The 15,099-nt window shown below is 40.1% G+C and overlaps 1 protein-coding gene across 6 annotated transcripts in view; it reads left to right on the top strand.

The window, feature by feature from the left end:
* The window catches only part of Mtmr2 (myotubularin related protein 2), a 56,585-nt gene that overhangs the window by 40,081 nt on the left and 1,405 nt on the right, over positions 1–15,099 (top strand). For 5 of the 6 annotated variants that reach the window (XM_075966812.1, XM_075966814.1, XM_075966818.1 and 2 more), the window contains 7 exons: positions 567–755; positions 4,420–4,605; positions 5,169–5,375; positions 8,982–9,074; positions 10,896–11,009; positions 12,420–12,596; positions 13,008–14,123. In XM_075966812.1, coding sequence (XP_075822927.1) covers positions 567–755; positions 4,420–4,605; positions 5,169–5,375; positions 8,982–9,074; positions 10,896–11,009; positions 12,420–12,596; positions 13,008–13,169 — 1,128 coding nt within the window. In that variant the 3' untranslated portion in view covers positions 13,170–14,123. Of the gene's footprint in view, positions 1–566; positions 756–4,419; positions 4,606–5,168; positions 5,376–8,981; positions 9,075–10,895; positions 11,010–12,419; positions 12,597–13,007; positions 14,124–14,660; positions 14,837–15,099 lie in introns of those variants that run through there. The other variant, XM_075966813.1, reaches the window with a different exon arrangement.

Below are 15,099 nucleotides of genomic sequence, written 5' to 3'. Positions count from 1 at the left end.
TAAGTAGGCTGTGCACCTTGATGAGACTCTGTAGGTCCATTTCAGTACAGGAAGATAATGGTCATAGCTTTTATATGAGAATATCAGAGACTGAGTTAAATTGTAAGTTAAAACAGAGTTGCCTAGCTCCTAACTAAAAAAAAAAAAAAAAATTGCCCTGTGCATTGATTACTATTCTGTATCACATACATATTTTTTAGTCATGACAATAAATTTTTTTTTCCCCAAGAAAGTAGGAAACTTTACAAATTGATGATGTGTAACTGACTGTATCTCAGTAGAGCAGATGAAATAATATTAGGAGAAAAGTGTAGAATCTGAGTATTTTACAATTTTACTGATATGTTTAGTTCTGTTTTAATGTACTTTTTTCTAAAATAAGATTTCTCAACAATGAGTTTTACAGCAGTATCTGATTAGGAAGTAGGCAATTCTGTACCAGTTGGCTATAAGAAGGGTGACATGTTTTCCTGGCATTCTGAGGGCCCCTCAGCTGTCCGGGTCGCGGTCTGCTCACTAGGAACCTCACTGTCAGGGAGCAGTGTCATCATGTCCCTTTCATTAAGGTTTTATCCTGGATTCATCCTGAAAGTCAAGCCACAGTCACTCGCTGCAGCCAACCCATGGTGGGGGTGAGCGGGAAGCGCAGCAGAGAGGACGAAAAATACCTTCAGGCCATCATGGACTCCAACGCCCAGTCGCACAAAATATTTATATTTGATGCTCGGCCAAGTGTCAATGCTGTTGCCAATAAGGTGAGTTTTTGTTGTTGTTGTTGTTGCTGGCTCACCTTGTCTGTGCTGTAGCCTGTGGTCAGACCCTGTGGAGGCCAAGAGAAGTCAGACTATTCTGAGGTGATGATGCTGACTTTCCAGGACTGTATTTCATACGTGCTATAGAAAATTCAGTTAATGCGCTTAGCTAAGTGAAGAAAATGCTTTAAAACATCCCTGAATTTGGAACATCATTAACTTTGCTTATACTTCCAGATCTATGTAGTTGTCCATAAATATTTGAAATGAAATGGAATAATTTTTTTAAGTTAACACAGTTTATGTCAATGAAAACTTTAATGTCTGATAATAATCTCAGCAAACGATAGATTTTTTTTTTGACCTCCCATTATGAGTGGTGCTTGAATGGCCATCCTTAACTCATGGAGGAGGATAGTCCTCACTCTGCAGCCACACAGTTGACACGAGGGTGCTGGAAGCCCAGATATTCTTTGCAGATGAGCTGAGGGAGGACCATGATATCCTCAGTCATTGCAGCTGTAAACCATGGTTATTTGGTTTTACCATTTTTTTATCAGTTAAGCTGATTACCTTTATTGGGGTTAAAACTACAACCAAGTTCATCATAAAAGATTTTGTAATGAAAACTTCTTTCATTCAATGAGTATTTAATAATTTGAACGTGTAAAATCACAGGCAGTTTCAAAAGTACTTTCATTTGTACTATGAACATCACACAGGCATCATCCACAGACATGCTTTATCATGACTTTAATCACACTGTTTAACAGGCTGCACATCGCCAACTGTCTTTCTTCTTTATGCTATCCCTCTTGATATTTTACAGAATGAGATGCATTAATGAAGCCTGTAGCCAGGAAGTCAAATGTATTCTCTAGCAATGCTGATTTTCCTCCCTAAATTCTAAGCCTTGAATAAAAGCAAGAGTCAGACTTAGCTGGGAGGAGAAAAGGATTAGAAGGCAGCAAAGTGTTGATGTGGTCACTTCCCCCCCCCCCCCACGTCACTCTGGAAACCCTGAACATCACGTGTGAAGTGTGCAGCAGGAGAGGAAGAGCCGTTCTCACAGCTGATGAGTCACTGGTGTGACTGCTGCCGTGGCCAGGGCCCTCTGGCAGTCCTTGGTGCCTTGCACTCACCGCACATCTTTATGCTGCTCTGCAGGTGTGCATCTCTGCACTCTGCACTTTCGACTCTTCTGGAGTACTCTGTTCAGTGTCTTAGGAGTCTGGGTGTGTGGCCTCCTCTTGCCTGTCCACCTTTTCCTTCCATGTCACCTGACTGCATAACAGCTTGAGTTGTTTTTATTTTGTTCCCAAATCTCTGAGACAAACCTAAGGTTTATTCAGATTTAGGTTCCATTGTTCTGTGGGCCCCTGCTGACCACTGAATCTGAGTTACTTTGATTAACTTGGGTTAAAGTAGTACTTTTAAATATACTGGTTGAATTCTTTTTATAAAGAGATGCTTTGTCTTCGAATAATCAGGTGAATGCTTCTTACTTCTCAGAACTGAAAGGGGTACTGGCTGCTCAGGTAGGAATTTGTAGAGATTATGGTTCTTGCCTTTTTAGACCTACTCAAGTTCTTAGCATGTGGCTTTCAGGATGGAAGGGCCCTCCCAGTTTGGTGTAGTCTCTCACTGGAGAGCCAAGATTAACTTGGAACTTGCAGAGATCTGCCTGCCTCTGCCTGGTGAGTGCTGGGGTTAAAGGTGTTAGCTACCGTGGCTGGGTTAGCTACACTTCTAAGATTAGAGAAGAAAGGCAAAATAGCCAAAACAAAACTAAGAACTATGACTTTCTTGAGGTCTTCTGTCTGCGGTCACCTGTATCTATTATAGTCTGTTGCCTCCCATTCACTGATGGCGGTCAAGCGGTCAGCCTTTAGGGCTCTTGGTAGTCTGCCCTACACTTCCCTATACTTGACATTTTGAGACTCAGTAGAGTTTAGTTTTAAATGATTTTCCTGTTTATTCTCTAGTTGCCCTTTAAAGAAATACTTTACCCTAAGAACGGGTCCACGCCGGTAGTGTACTCACAGCCCTTCGTGGTCTGTCCCTTGTCTGCCACGGGTTTGGAAAGTAGCTACTGCCACGCCGTGGTGGTGTGTGTTCCTTCTGTTTCTGTGATGGCCTCCTAAGGCCAGTAGTTACCACTACCATCTTCTGAGATTCATTGCAACAAAATTTCTCTATCCTCAGTCTTACCTGGTTAGTTACTTTTTTTATATCCTGGGGTAGAATAACTGCCGGGGTCCCTGTGAGCGTGTGCCACTTACTCCCTGAGGCATGCTGGGAGAGACAACTTCTAAGGCCTCACATTATAAACATCTTCCCACAATACCCCAAATTGTACTAGCAGCTAGGGACCAAGTATACAGTACATAAACCCATGGGTGACATGTTCAAACCACAATACCATTCTCACTCTCCAGAAGTCATCTTTGTTAACATGAATTACTACATTAATTTTTGTAGCCGTCTTGAATATAAACTACTTTATAGACTAGAAATCTGACCAATTTTTAAAGTTAGTTTGGAATTGAATTCAAAGGTGTCATAGTCATGATCATATTAGTGGAGTTGTTTCACTATCCTCCCAATTTGTTTTAGTTAAGGCCCTCAGAAGTGTGATTTTTATATATGAGTTAGGCAAGATGGAGGATTTTTTTAAACATAAAAGTATAATATTAAACTTGGGAAAATCAGATTCTTTTTCAGCTATAGCTTGTTTTGAAAAGCATGTATTTTCTTATTTTATAGATTTATGCCAGTGGGATTCTGTTTTATGTGTTAAATTTAAAATGAATTAGCTGCTTATAAGTAAACTGTACAAGCTAATCTTGTCAGTTTGATTGAAAAGAGGGCTAGCGTTTCTATGAGGGCATTTTGAGAGATAAAAGCTTTGACCTGCCCAGTGGGTCCATACACTTTTTGATTCAGACTTTAAATTTCGGAATGGTTAGTATACAGGAGGTGGAGCTTAGCTGGTGGAAGCAGACTGCTTGGGGTGTACCATTGAGGGATGGCCCTCTGTCCCTCCGCTACTCTTCTCTGTGCCCTGGCTGACATGGGTGAATGGTTTTCCTTTGCCATGCTCTTTGCCCATGATGAACCCCATACTCCAGAAATGTGGGGCCTGCCTGTGAACCTGAACCCTGTCGAAGTGACTGTGAGGTATATATCTCCCAAATAAATCCTTCAAGTGTTTTCACAGCAGTAGAACACTAACTTGGAAGTCATAAGGCTACAATGAGTTTTTCTATTTTTATTTTTGGTTGTGAGCCTAGCCTTTATGGCTAAGCCATTTCTCCAGCCCTTTTCTATTTTTAAACGTGAAATGATGTGAAAAGAAAAACAAGCTTAAGTGGTCCAGTATAGGGTTTGTGCATATGGAGTTGATGATCTGACTATTTCAGTAAGTTTGAAAGGAAGTTTTTGTAAGTAGTTAGAGAGTTAGGGAAAATTATCGTGCTGATCTCATAGGCTTAGAACAGGCTCCGTTTCAGACATGGTGTGAGGTGGTGTGTGTTTACTCCAAGTGGTCCTGGCCTCCTGCTTCCCAAGGGTTTCCTTATCCTCAGCAGTGTTCATCCTATTTCATACATTTTAGAAATTTTATGGCCTTTTGTAATGGATTTTCTGTGATGTGTGCCATTTGCAGGCAAAGGGAGGAGGTTATGAAAGTGAAGATGCCTATCAAAATGCAGAACTCGTTTTTCTGGATATTCACAATATTCATGTTATGCGAGAGTCATTACGGAAGCTTAAGGAGATTGTATACCCCAACATTGAGGAAACTCACTGGTTGTCTAATTTGGAATCTACGCACTGGCTGGAACACATTAAGGTGTGAATTTGCTGCTATTTCTCAAAGCCCCTTTGTGTGCCTTGGCTTTTGGAACTGAAGTCAGCAGGCAGGACCTGCTGAGCAGTGGAGCCAGCGGCAAACACACGGGTCTGACAGGACTGCAGCCTGTGCGCTGCCTGCTTCTGCTGCTTGTTTTCCTCTTCCATCTTGTCTCTCCATGCTCAGGATGGTAGTGTCTTTCACTTCTAACAGTCTCCCCATATTATACCCATTTCCAGTCTCTTCGGTTCTCAAACTCCACCCCACTGAAAATGCCATTCTTCATTTATTTGCCTGGTTTTGAGGCAAGTTCTCATTCTGAAGTCCAAGCAGTTCTCCACCTCAGACTCCTGGAATTACAGGCATGAGCCTTGGCACTTGCCTCCTGTTTATTGATTGTTGATGGATGCTTCTTGTGATGAGGTGGTTATATGTAATAAACTATTAAGTTTCTTTTAGGAAGTGTCTTCTTGCCTTATGACTGAGGTGGTTATATGTAACAACTATATTAGTTTCTTTTAGGAAGTGTTTTTCTGAACTGTCATTTTACAACTTGTTTCCAGCTCATCCTTGCTGGCGCTCTTAGGATTGCTGACAAGGTGGAGTCAGGGAAGACGTCTGTGGTGGTGCACTGCAGTGATGGCTGGGATCGCACAGCTCAGCTCACTTCCCTGGCCATGCTCATGTTGGACGGATACTATCGCACCATCCGAGGATTTGAGGTCCTCGTAGAGAAAGAGTGGCTAAGCTTTGGACATCGATTCCAACTGGTGAGTAAAACACTGATTTTACTGTATGTGGGGGCTTTGTGTGCTCATGTGGGCATTTACATTTGTGTGCAGGTCAAGGGTTGTTGTTTTCTTCCTCAGTTACACTGCCTACCCTTTATTTAGAGACATGGTCCTTCACTGAAGTACAGTTCACAGATTCAGGGTAGGCTGCTAGACAGCAAAGCCAAGAGCTCTGCCATGTCTGCCTGTCTATGCTGGGGTGACAGGCAGGCATATTATGCCTCACTTTTACTTAGGTGTTGGGTCCAGACTCTGGCCTGTTTTTGTGGTAAATACGTTACTGAGCCATTCAGCAACATCATTTTCAATGTTTCACAAGCATCTTGTGCAAGATAGAAAATTGGCCATTTATCCAGGAGAGTGAAGTCTCAAGAGCACTATTCTTAACGTCATGCATTCTGAACCCAGGGTGGGCCATCTATCAGGCTTCTGACTTTCGTGATCCTTTCCTAGAAATTCAGCTATTACTAATGGTTGTGGTGCTGTCCCTCCAAATACTGCTAGCTTCCCCTTTGGGCTTGTATGAAAATGACAGTGGTTCAGTTATATATAATATTGCTAATGTAGATCAGGGTCTAAAATAATTAGGAACCAAAATAATGGATTAAAATATTCTGGGGTCCCAGTGGTTAAGAGTACTTGCTCTTGTAGAGGATTTGAGCACATTTCCCAGCACTCAGGTCAGGTGGCTCCCAAGCACTAGAAGATCTAACATTCTTCTGGTCTTTGGGTGTCAGTCTTCACGTGCGCACACTCAAACACATATAAAAATAAAATTAAAAGTTTAACTAAAATTGACTAAAATTGGACTAAAATCTACCTCCATAATTATGCTTTCCATAAATTTGGAAAGTGGTGCAGATTCTCTTATGGAAATGACAACATTTTGACTTCTGTATTATTCAAAGTTTATTATTTATTTAGAACTTGTGGTTAAACCCAAAGCCATATACAGCATAGATAAGTACTCTACCACTTAAAAAAAACAAATGTTTTATTTTGAGACATGGGTCTTGCCAAATTTCTAAGGCTGAGCCCTAATGTGCTTTCTAGTTCTATTTGTGATCTAGCCTCAGCATCCTGAGCACCTGGACTTTTCTGTCTGCACCACTGGGACTGGGCTGATTATTTTTATAGTGAACTCCAAAATTAGGAGGTTCTGAGAATGTGTTGTTAGTTGGAATAAAAAGTTTGTTTATCCATGAATCCAAAGTATGTATCTAAAACAGCTAAGGTGTACCTGTGAAGTTAGTTTTGTATTCATATCCAGAAACAAGTGTATATCCTTTTCTGAGGCCGTCATTCCACTTAGATGCTCTGCTGGAAAGTCTTTGTGATAATGAAATGAGGCTTCCTGCCACACTCCCTTTGGAGACAAATGAAAAGCATTCCTTGTTGCTTTTCAGATATTTGACCACAGCTGTCCCTCCCCATCACCCATATGCTTCCCCTTTCCAGGATGAACATCTTGGTCTTCTCTCCCCAGTTGTCCACCAGCATTGCTTAAAACTGTCTACAAGTGTGGTACACACAATTTATCTCAGTTCTTTAGTGAAATGGGATTATGTCCTCCTTGAAAAGAGAAAACATTTCACCTTTGCATCCCTGTGCTATGCTTTGGACTCAGAGCCTTCTTCAATGGGATGTTAAATGGCGTCCGTTCAATGCTGTATTGGAATCAGGAAATCTGGGAACAGCAACCTTGTCACTCTATCCATCTGTGTCATTTGTATTGGAATTAGAGTGAAGACTGGGTCCTCTTCCCAGGAAGAAGTAGGATGAGCAAATGTCTGGGTTGAGAATGAGTAAATGAACAAGGCAAGAGTCTAGTTGAGAGAGAAGCCAGAGTATTAAAGGCCTAGAAGGCACTGAGGATGTGGGTCAGTATCTGCATAGATGTTCTTTAGTATTACTCTTTAGAAGGGTTTACTAGCAGTGTTTATAAGTAACTTGAAAGAACTGCCACCTGAAATTGGTTGGCTCTTTTGAATGTCAACTGTCAAGCAAAACTAGGCATCTGAGGCACCCCCCTTAGTGCCTCATGTTTTCCCACTCTCCTCTATACAATGTACTTAACAGAAAACACTCTTTAAAACAAATTCCTTCAAAGTGCTATGTGTTTCAAAACCATAAACTCCTTGATTGCTTGCCCTGGTCACCCATTTCACTCTTTTTTTTATTATGTTAAAATAAAGACCATCCAGTCAAGAAGGCATGCTAGTGATTAATGCTACAATCAGTCTATTGAAGTTTATTAAGAAAAATCCTATGTAGGTAATTTTTGTTTGTTTGTTTATTCTTTTAATTTTTATTATTTATTTATTTAAAATTTCCACCTCCTCCCATCCTCCCATTTCCCTCCCACTCCCCCTCCCCCCATGTAGGTAATTTTTAAGAGCCTTTTTGGAAAATTATGGATGTTTTGAAATCTGTCAAAACTTAGCAATAGTAATAAATTTCTTAAGGTTGTGGAATCCAGAATTTTTTTTTTGTCCCTCCTAAAATCTTTTGGTCTCCTACATTTTCTATAATTTTTTGTAACATTATGCATTGGTTATGCAGAAAACACTAGCTCATAGTTATATAGAGCCGCCTGATTTATTATTTCATTGTGTTGTATCAGGCATATGCATGTGGTTTTATCAGAAAAGTGGATATGCAAAAATATACTGAAACTTTTATCTTCAATGATTAGCATCAAATACTGTCTATAGTATTTTACATTAAGGAAAACAATCTGCAAATTCTTGGAAAACATCCATCAAATATTCAAGTCTTTTGGAAGCCACAGTTAACAATAAAATGTTATTTCCTCCCATTCAGATGCACAGTGTAATAGCAAATCACACATGTGCCTTCTCCATTTTGTCACAAGATTGTTTACTCATAGGAAAGACTTATTAACAATTTCTCTGCTTTGCCAATGATATTGTCTTAAGAAAACTTGATTCTTTTCCTTCAGTTGTGAGCATCTGGCAGGATAGAATACATGCAGCCTACTGTGACCCATCACCACTGCCCAGCTTGACAACCAATAGCAGTATGTATTTACACATGAATACCAGTACTGCACCCTGGGAAAGGCGAACCAAAGCCACATTTTAGGATTATGACATGTATGCCTGCCCCAGAAGTTTTATACCCCAGTTTCTGAATGAATCCTTGCTTTGGGATTTTCAAATTGTGCGGGTGAGAACCCATTTGTATGAAGAACATACAACAAACCCAAGTATTTCTGAAAGTTCTTAACATTTATGCTAATGTAGCTATCTCCTGAAGAGGTGCCCTTTGTCCAGTGACCTTTCATAAAGAATATCACAGGAAGTTAAATCTCTAGGACAAGAATCTGGGCTCTAAGAACTGTCTGTCCTCTGTTTCAGAATCTAGTTTTCTTTATTAAAGTAGTAATGTGGCAGTTTGCATGTGGGAATGTTATTTTTGTTTGGTAGAGTTGTGATTTCTACTTTACAATACTTTCAAAAGACTTTTTGAAGAAATTAAAAATACTAACCAAATTATACTTTTAGAAAATAAAATTCTACTAAATAAAATACCCTACATGTGACATTTCATTCTTTGCTTCAGAGAGTTGGCCATGGAGATAAGAACCATGCAGACGCAGACAGATCCCCTGTCTTCCTTCAATTTATCGACTGTGTCTGGCAGATGACAAGACAGGTATCACATCATCCACTATCCCCCCTCTCACAGATCCCTCTAAGCTCAGAGTGAGGGAGACGTGATCACTGACTGGTCTATGATTCTTGGGTAGAATTCCCAGTGATTACAACTGTTGTTGTTGGGTATTAAAACTTGTTTTTAAGAGAAATACTAATGAACAGTTGGATACTAGTAGCATCTCAACCAGGGGGCTGATAAAAATGAAAAGATTCCTCCTTTGGTCTTTTGCTCATTGAAAGCTCTATATACTTTGCGAAGGAAATTGAAGAAACAAGCTATGTTAATTCCAGCCAAAACCAAACACTATTTTGAGTCATTTTAACTGTTTTAAAAGAAGTGTTGGGACAGAAACTATAAGGTAGGGATCACATAGCCCCTTCTCAGTCAGGGAGCTATCAGAACCCTGTAACAGTCTTTTGGGCAGCATGCTTATTTAAAGCAGCTGTGTAAACTGTTTTGGTCTAGAAAGGTACTAGAAGATAGCACTTGGTTAGCGATAGGAAGCAGAGCCTCGGGGTCTTGAAATGGTTTTAGGAGTAGGGTTAAGCCATAAGGCATAGTTCTTGTCACTGGAGACATGCCAGTAAAACAAGTAAGGCAAGAATATGGCCCAGCTGTCAGATTGGTAGATGCACCAAACCCTAACAAGTATGACCTGGGAGCTGGGACCAATTAGGGTGTTGTTCAGATAGGATGGGAAGACTTTTTAGAAATGCGATATAATTAAAATCAAAAGGGGGAAAAAGCAAAAGTTGAAAGCATCTTATCAGTATATTATCTAGCTAAAGAACTGTTAGCAGTAAACTACATGTCTCCAGAGTTGAGTTAGGTTGATAGGGACTGTTTCGAAAATACCAAGGCAGTATTTTTCCAGGTTGTTGTGGAATCTTTCACAAACTCTAAGAGAGACTTACAAGTAAGTTTGTGAATGATTTTGCAATACTGATAGAATGGATTAAATTAAGCTTTTTACTACCTTTCGGTGGTAATTCCTTTGATGGTCCTCCAAAATTGGGTTGTATAAAATTAAGACACCCACTGAGGCTTGGGTAAGGGTGAATTCTGTGTTGGACTGATGTGAATCAATCACAAGGACCTTTTTGTCTTGTAAGTTATCTGCATAGCTGTACAGATACTTACTTCTGTGTATTTACTGATCACATTTGCTGGGTACATTTGATATTATTGATTTATATGTATACAGTGTTATGCCTGCACACCAAAGGCGGCACCAGATCTCATTATGGATGGTTGTGAACCACCATGTGATTGCTGGGAATTGGAACACAGGACCTCTGGAAGAACATCCAGTGTCCTTAACTTCTGAGCCATCTCTCCAGCCCCACATTTTATATTTTTAATTCTTAGAAATAAGACATGTTAGCTGGATGGTGATGGTGCACACCTTTAATCCCAGCACTTGGAAGGCAGAGGCAGGCAGATCTTTGAGTTCGAGGCCAGCCTGGTCTACAAGAGCTCTTCCAGGACAAGCTCCAAAGCTACAGAGAAATCTGTATTGGCAGGAAGAGGGGGGAGATAAAAAAAGAAAAAAGACATGTAGAAAGCATGAAGACCAGACTTGTCAGAATTGCTTTAAGTCATAGATCAGTGGCTCACAAATATAGGGTCAAGGCAGAGCAGGCACAAAACCAGCATTAAGTCCACTCAATACTGCTGCATTAGAGTGACTCAGAGGAAAACAGATTATAGCTTAGGTAGTTTCAGATGTGTTAAAAACTGCTTTAAAGAATCTACTCATGACAGGGATAAAGATACTTGAAAAATGTCTCATGTTTGTTTGTGGTGCTCAATTTGCAGTTCCCTACTGCGTTTGAATTCAATGAGTATTTCCTCATTACTATCCTGGACCACTTGTACAGCTGTTTATTTGGGACCTTCCTCTGTAACAGTGAACAGCAGAGGGGGAAAGAGGTAAAGTATGAGCTCTGGCTCTCACTCTGGTATGTATTTGGTTTTACTATACCTCACAAGATGTACTAAGATTATTTCTACCCATGAAGTGGGGATGAAGGAATCACACCTATAATCCCAGAAAACTCCAGAAGGTAAGGGAGAAGGATCACAGATCTGAGGCCAGCCTTTTAAAACAGACCCCATCTCAAAAGAAGTCTGAAGATGTAGAGGATGCTGGAGATGTACACTTCCGTGATGGATTGCTTCCCTAGGTCTGTGAAGTGCTGGGTTCAGTCCTGCTACAACAAAAACAAACAAAAGAACAACTCTGTAGAGGCGTCACTGTAGGTGGTATCGGTAGCACCTACCATGCACATCAACTTTTATTCTGAATACTGTCAGAAAATAGGTCATTCTGGGATAGTACTCACAGTGAAAAGCCTTGCTACCAAGTTTAGATGTTAGACTCACAATACCCATCATGCAAATTCATTTTTGTTTTTGGTCAAACAGGCAAATAGTGTTAACTTTTGTGAAAATTAAGTGCTTCTTAGATCGTGCCTTGCAGGTATAGCTGATAGTGAATGTATTTCTGTGCATATGCTCTCCATATGGAATGGGGTATTAGATAATCACAAATAGAGCACAGCAGTCTTCTAACCACTGTCAATCTTTTGAGACACCCCCCTTAAGTCTTAATCATACAACTTAAATACCATAACCCCTCTTTTAAAGTGATAATTTAATGATATAACCACAGAATTTGGACCATCACCATTTAATTTAGAGCATTTTCCTCACAACAAAGTCATCCCATACCTGTTTGTCCACATCCTCTCAGGTCTGGGCAGATACTAACCTGGTCTCTCTATAGATGGGCTTTTTGTGAACATTTCATTTGAATGGAATCATCACCATGTGACCTCCATATCTGGCTCCTTGCATTAATATCTTTTCAACATTTATATCATAGCACTCACTTTCTCTTCATGGTCAGATAATCTTCCATTGTGTGTACCCATCAGTTGACGATCTTTTGGGTTGTTCTTAATTTGGTTGTTGTGAACAGTACCGCTTTAAACATATGGAGCACTTTTGTGTGGGTGTTTGTGTGTGTGTGTGTGGGGGGGGAATGTGTTTGTGTGGTGGGATACCAGAGAGAGTATTGGATGCCCTGAAACTGATGTTTTGAACTATCCAATGTAGATGAATTTTGATCTTATCTCCAGCACTGAGGCACTTTATGTACAAGTATTTTTCAATCTGCAAAGACTAGAATTGCTGGGTGCTTCACATAAACTGTAACTTTATTTTCATTGAAGTAGGTCCGTTCCCAAAGAGTCAGCCCTTTCCTCTATTGTTGATTTTAATGACCATGCAACACTACACAAATTTCACCTAACGCTTACCTATTTTTCCTTCTTGCAGAATCTTCCTAAGAGGACAGTGTCACTGTGGTCCTACATAAACAGCCAGCTGGAAGATTTCACTAATCCTCTTTATGGGAGCTACTCCAACCATGTCCTTTACCCAGTAGCCAGCATGCGCCACCTAGAACTCTGGGTAGGCTATTACATAAGGTGGAACCCCCGGATGAAACCACAGGTACAGACTTCCAATATGCAGTATGACTCTACTAGGTCCCACTCACAACCCCCACTCTGTTCATTAGTTGGGTGTAATCCACAAAGTCACAGACACTGCACCATCTGACAGTCAGGAGACTTGTCTCAAGTGTACACACCTTCAAGAAAATAACTTTATAAAAGTCTAAAAACTGTAGGTCAATAGTCCTGAAGAATTTTAACTAAATGGTACACATTAGTATCTTCCAGAAACACATACGGACATTGAAAGATCAGTGGTGTCAATAAAACCTGAATTTAAGTCCACTGAGGAACTGAAGTTTGGGGCTGTCCAACTGATGAGACAGCCAGTGTCATATAGCACAGAAAGTGGTTAAGATCTTGAGGTTGGCTGGGATTCCTATTGCAGTGATTTTGTTTGCTCTTGCAGGAACCTATCCACAACAGATACAAAGAACTTCTTGCCAAAAGAGCAGAGCTTCAGAGAAAAGTAGAGGAACTTCAGAGAGAAATTTCCAACCGCTCAACCTCCTCTTCAGAGAGAGCCAGCTCTCCTGCACAGTGTGTGACTCCTGTCCAAACTGTTGTATGAAAGGACTATTAGGTCAGGGGCATCGTTGCCAGGAATTTGACATTACAGCACCTTAGCAGGCTTAGGGTAGAAAGCCTTCTGTGTTTTAAATCCATCTATGGGAGAAACCTTTAGATGCTGTATTTATTTCAAGTCTCTCTTAGATGAGTTTAGAAACGTCCGCTGCAGGTGACAATGGAAATTATTTCATTTGTAATTAAAGTATGACACTAATCTTAAGCCACCCAAAGAATACTAAAGTACTGGAATTCTGTATCCACGCATGGGAACAAATTTTTAATTCAAAAATATCTTAAAACAACTGAGTACCTGGTAAGATCTCTAGGCGGCAGAAAAGCAAGAGCAGCTGTTCTTATACCCAAGAGCGTATGTGATCAAAATCACCCTTCTCAAATTTCCTAATTTTTGTGGTAATATAGAAATTATTATGGCATATCAGTAGTTAAAAATTGCTGCTGACATTGTAATTAGGGTATTTTCAACAGCAGTTACTAAAGGTTGATGCCTTATATATGTGCTTGGGGGGAGGGGGAGTGAAGGGACAAAGCAGTAGCTGTTATCCAAGAATTGAAAGAACATTCCACACCTTCAGACTAATTTCCATTTGTATGCTTATCACTAATATCAAGGAAGACATTTTAGAAACTGTTACACCACTTTATCTTAATGCTAATTGGCAAGTTTTAAGACAATATTTTAAAACCTTAAAAGTCTGACTTTAGTGCTATGTTTAAATTTCACATGAACACTTTACCAAAGAACACACTGCATGTAAAGACTTACAATCTCAGTGCCAGCAAGTAAAGCCTTGTTTCTCTACTCACCAGAGTTGGGTGCTGGTGTGAACAGTTGACCTCCTGGTGTCCATTTACTCTGTCTAAGAGCCATATGTAATGTACTGTAACAAAGGAGCTTATTACCACTGCGTCTTTTAATTAAATGCTTTCAACTTTTGTCCCTGTCCACAGTTGTCTAAAGTATCTCCCCCAATCCAACTACCTAGAAAGTTCAATTTGAGCCCATCTTTCCTTGACTCCTAAACAGCCCTTTTCTGAACTGTTGTCCTGTTGTTGATGCTAGAAAACACACACACATGCATACAGGTCTCCCCATCCCTTTTATTTTTGCTTGTCTGGACAGTGAACCCAGAATCTCATACTTGCTAGGCAAGTGCTATACTACTGAGCTATATCCCCAGCATATCCAGTATTAACAAAATTGGTACTAAATGATTTGGTCTGATATGGAAATTTTTAGGAATTATTTATGTTACTAACCAGTATTCAGATAAGGTTTCTATAGTAGTTCACACTTTCCTCTCCAGACTGTTTCCCTCATGGAAACTTTTATCATCTTGGTATGGCACAAAGGGTTGCTGCTGAGATCCAGACATTAAAGATGGTCATACAATCACTCAAAAGCAGAGGAATATAAGTGAAACTCTGTTGTGTTTCCCTTCAAAACCTTCCGATGTCTTCTATGATCTCCAAGAAATCATTGTGGAGTCTGCACACTAAAAGCACTTTCTGTGGAATCCAGCTGCATTCCTGGCACTCCTTTGTTGGCATCTTGTACAGAGTACAAAGGAGCTCTGCTGTGAATGAGCAAGCAAGAAACTGAAGCAGGCTCAAACCCAAAGCCCACAGTTTGAATCCAGCTGGAGATAGGTAAGATTTAATCAGGAGTTGGAGCCATTACCACTCAAATGACAATTATACAGTTTAATGTCCTGATATTCGAACATATATTAACATAAGTGGAGCAGTTGAAGTGATGTTGAGATGTAATATTTCCCATGTCATCAGAGCAATTTATCACCTTTCTGGGGTCTATGGACTCACTGTTGTCATTCATTGTTGCTGCAAACCTGCTTGTCAGAAAATTGCACACACAAGTTTATATACAATTTCAGATTTATAAATCTCAATCT

The sequence above is a fragment of the Microtus pennsylvanicus genome, chromosome 3 (genome assembly GCF_037038515.1).
Source record: "Microtus pennsylvanicus isolate mMicPen1 chromosome 3, mMicPen1.hap1, whole genome shotgun sequence".
Classification (NCBI taxonomy): domain Eukaryota; kingdom Metazoa; phylum Chordata; class Mammalia; order Rodentia; family Cricetidae; genus Microtus; species Microtus pennsylvanicus.
The sequence above is the reverse complement of the archived record's forward strand: the minus strand, read 5'-3'. Positions and strand labels throughout refer to the sequence as shown.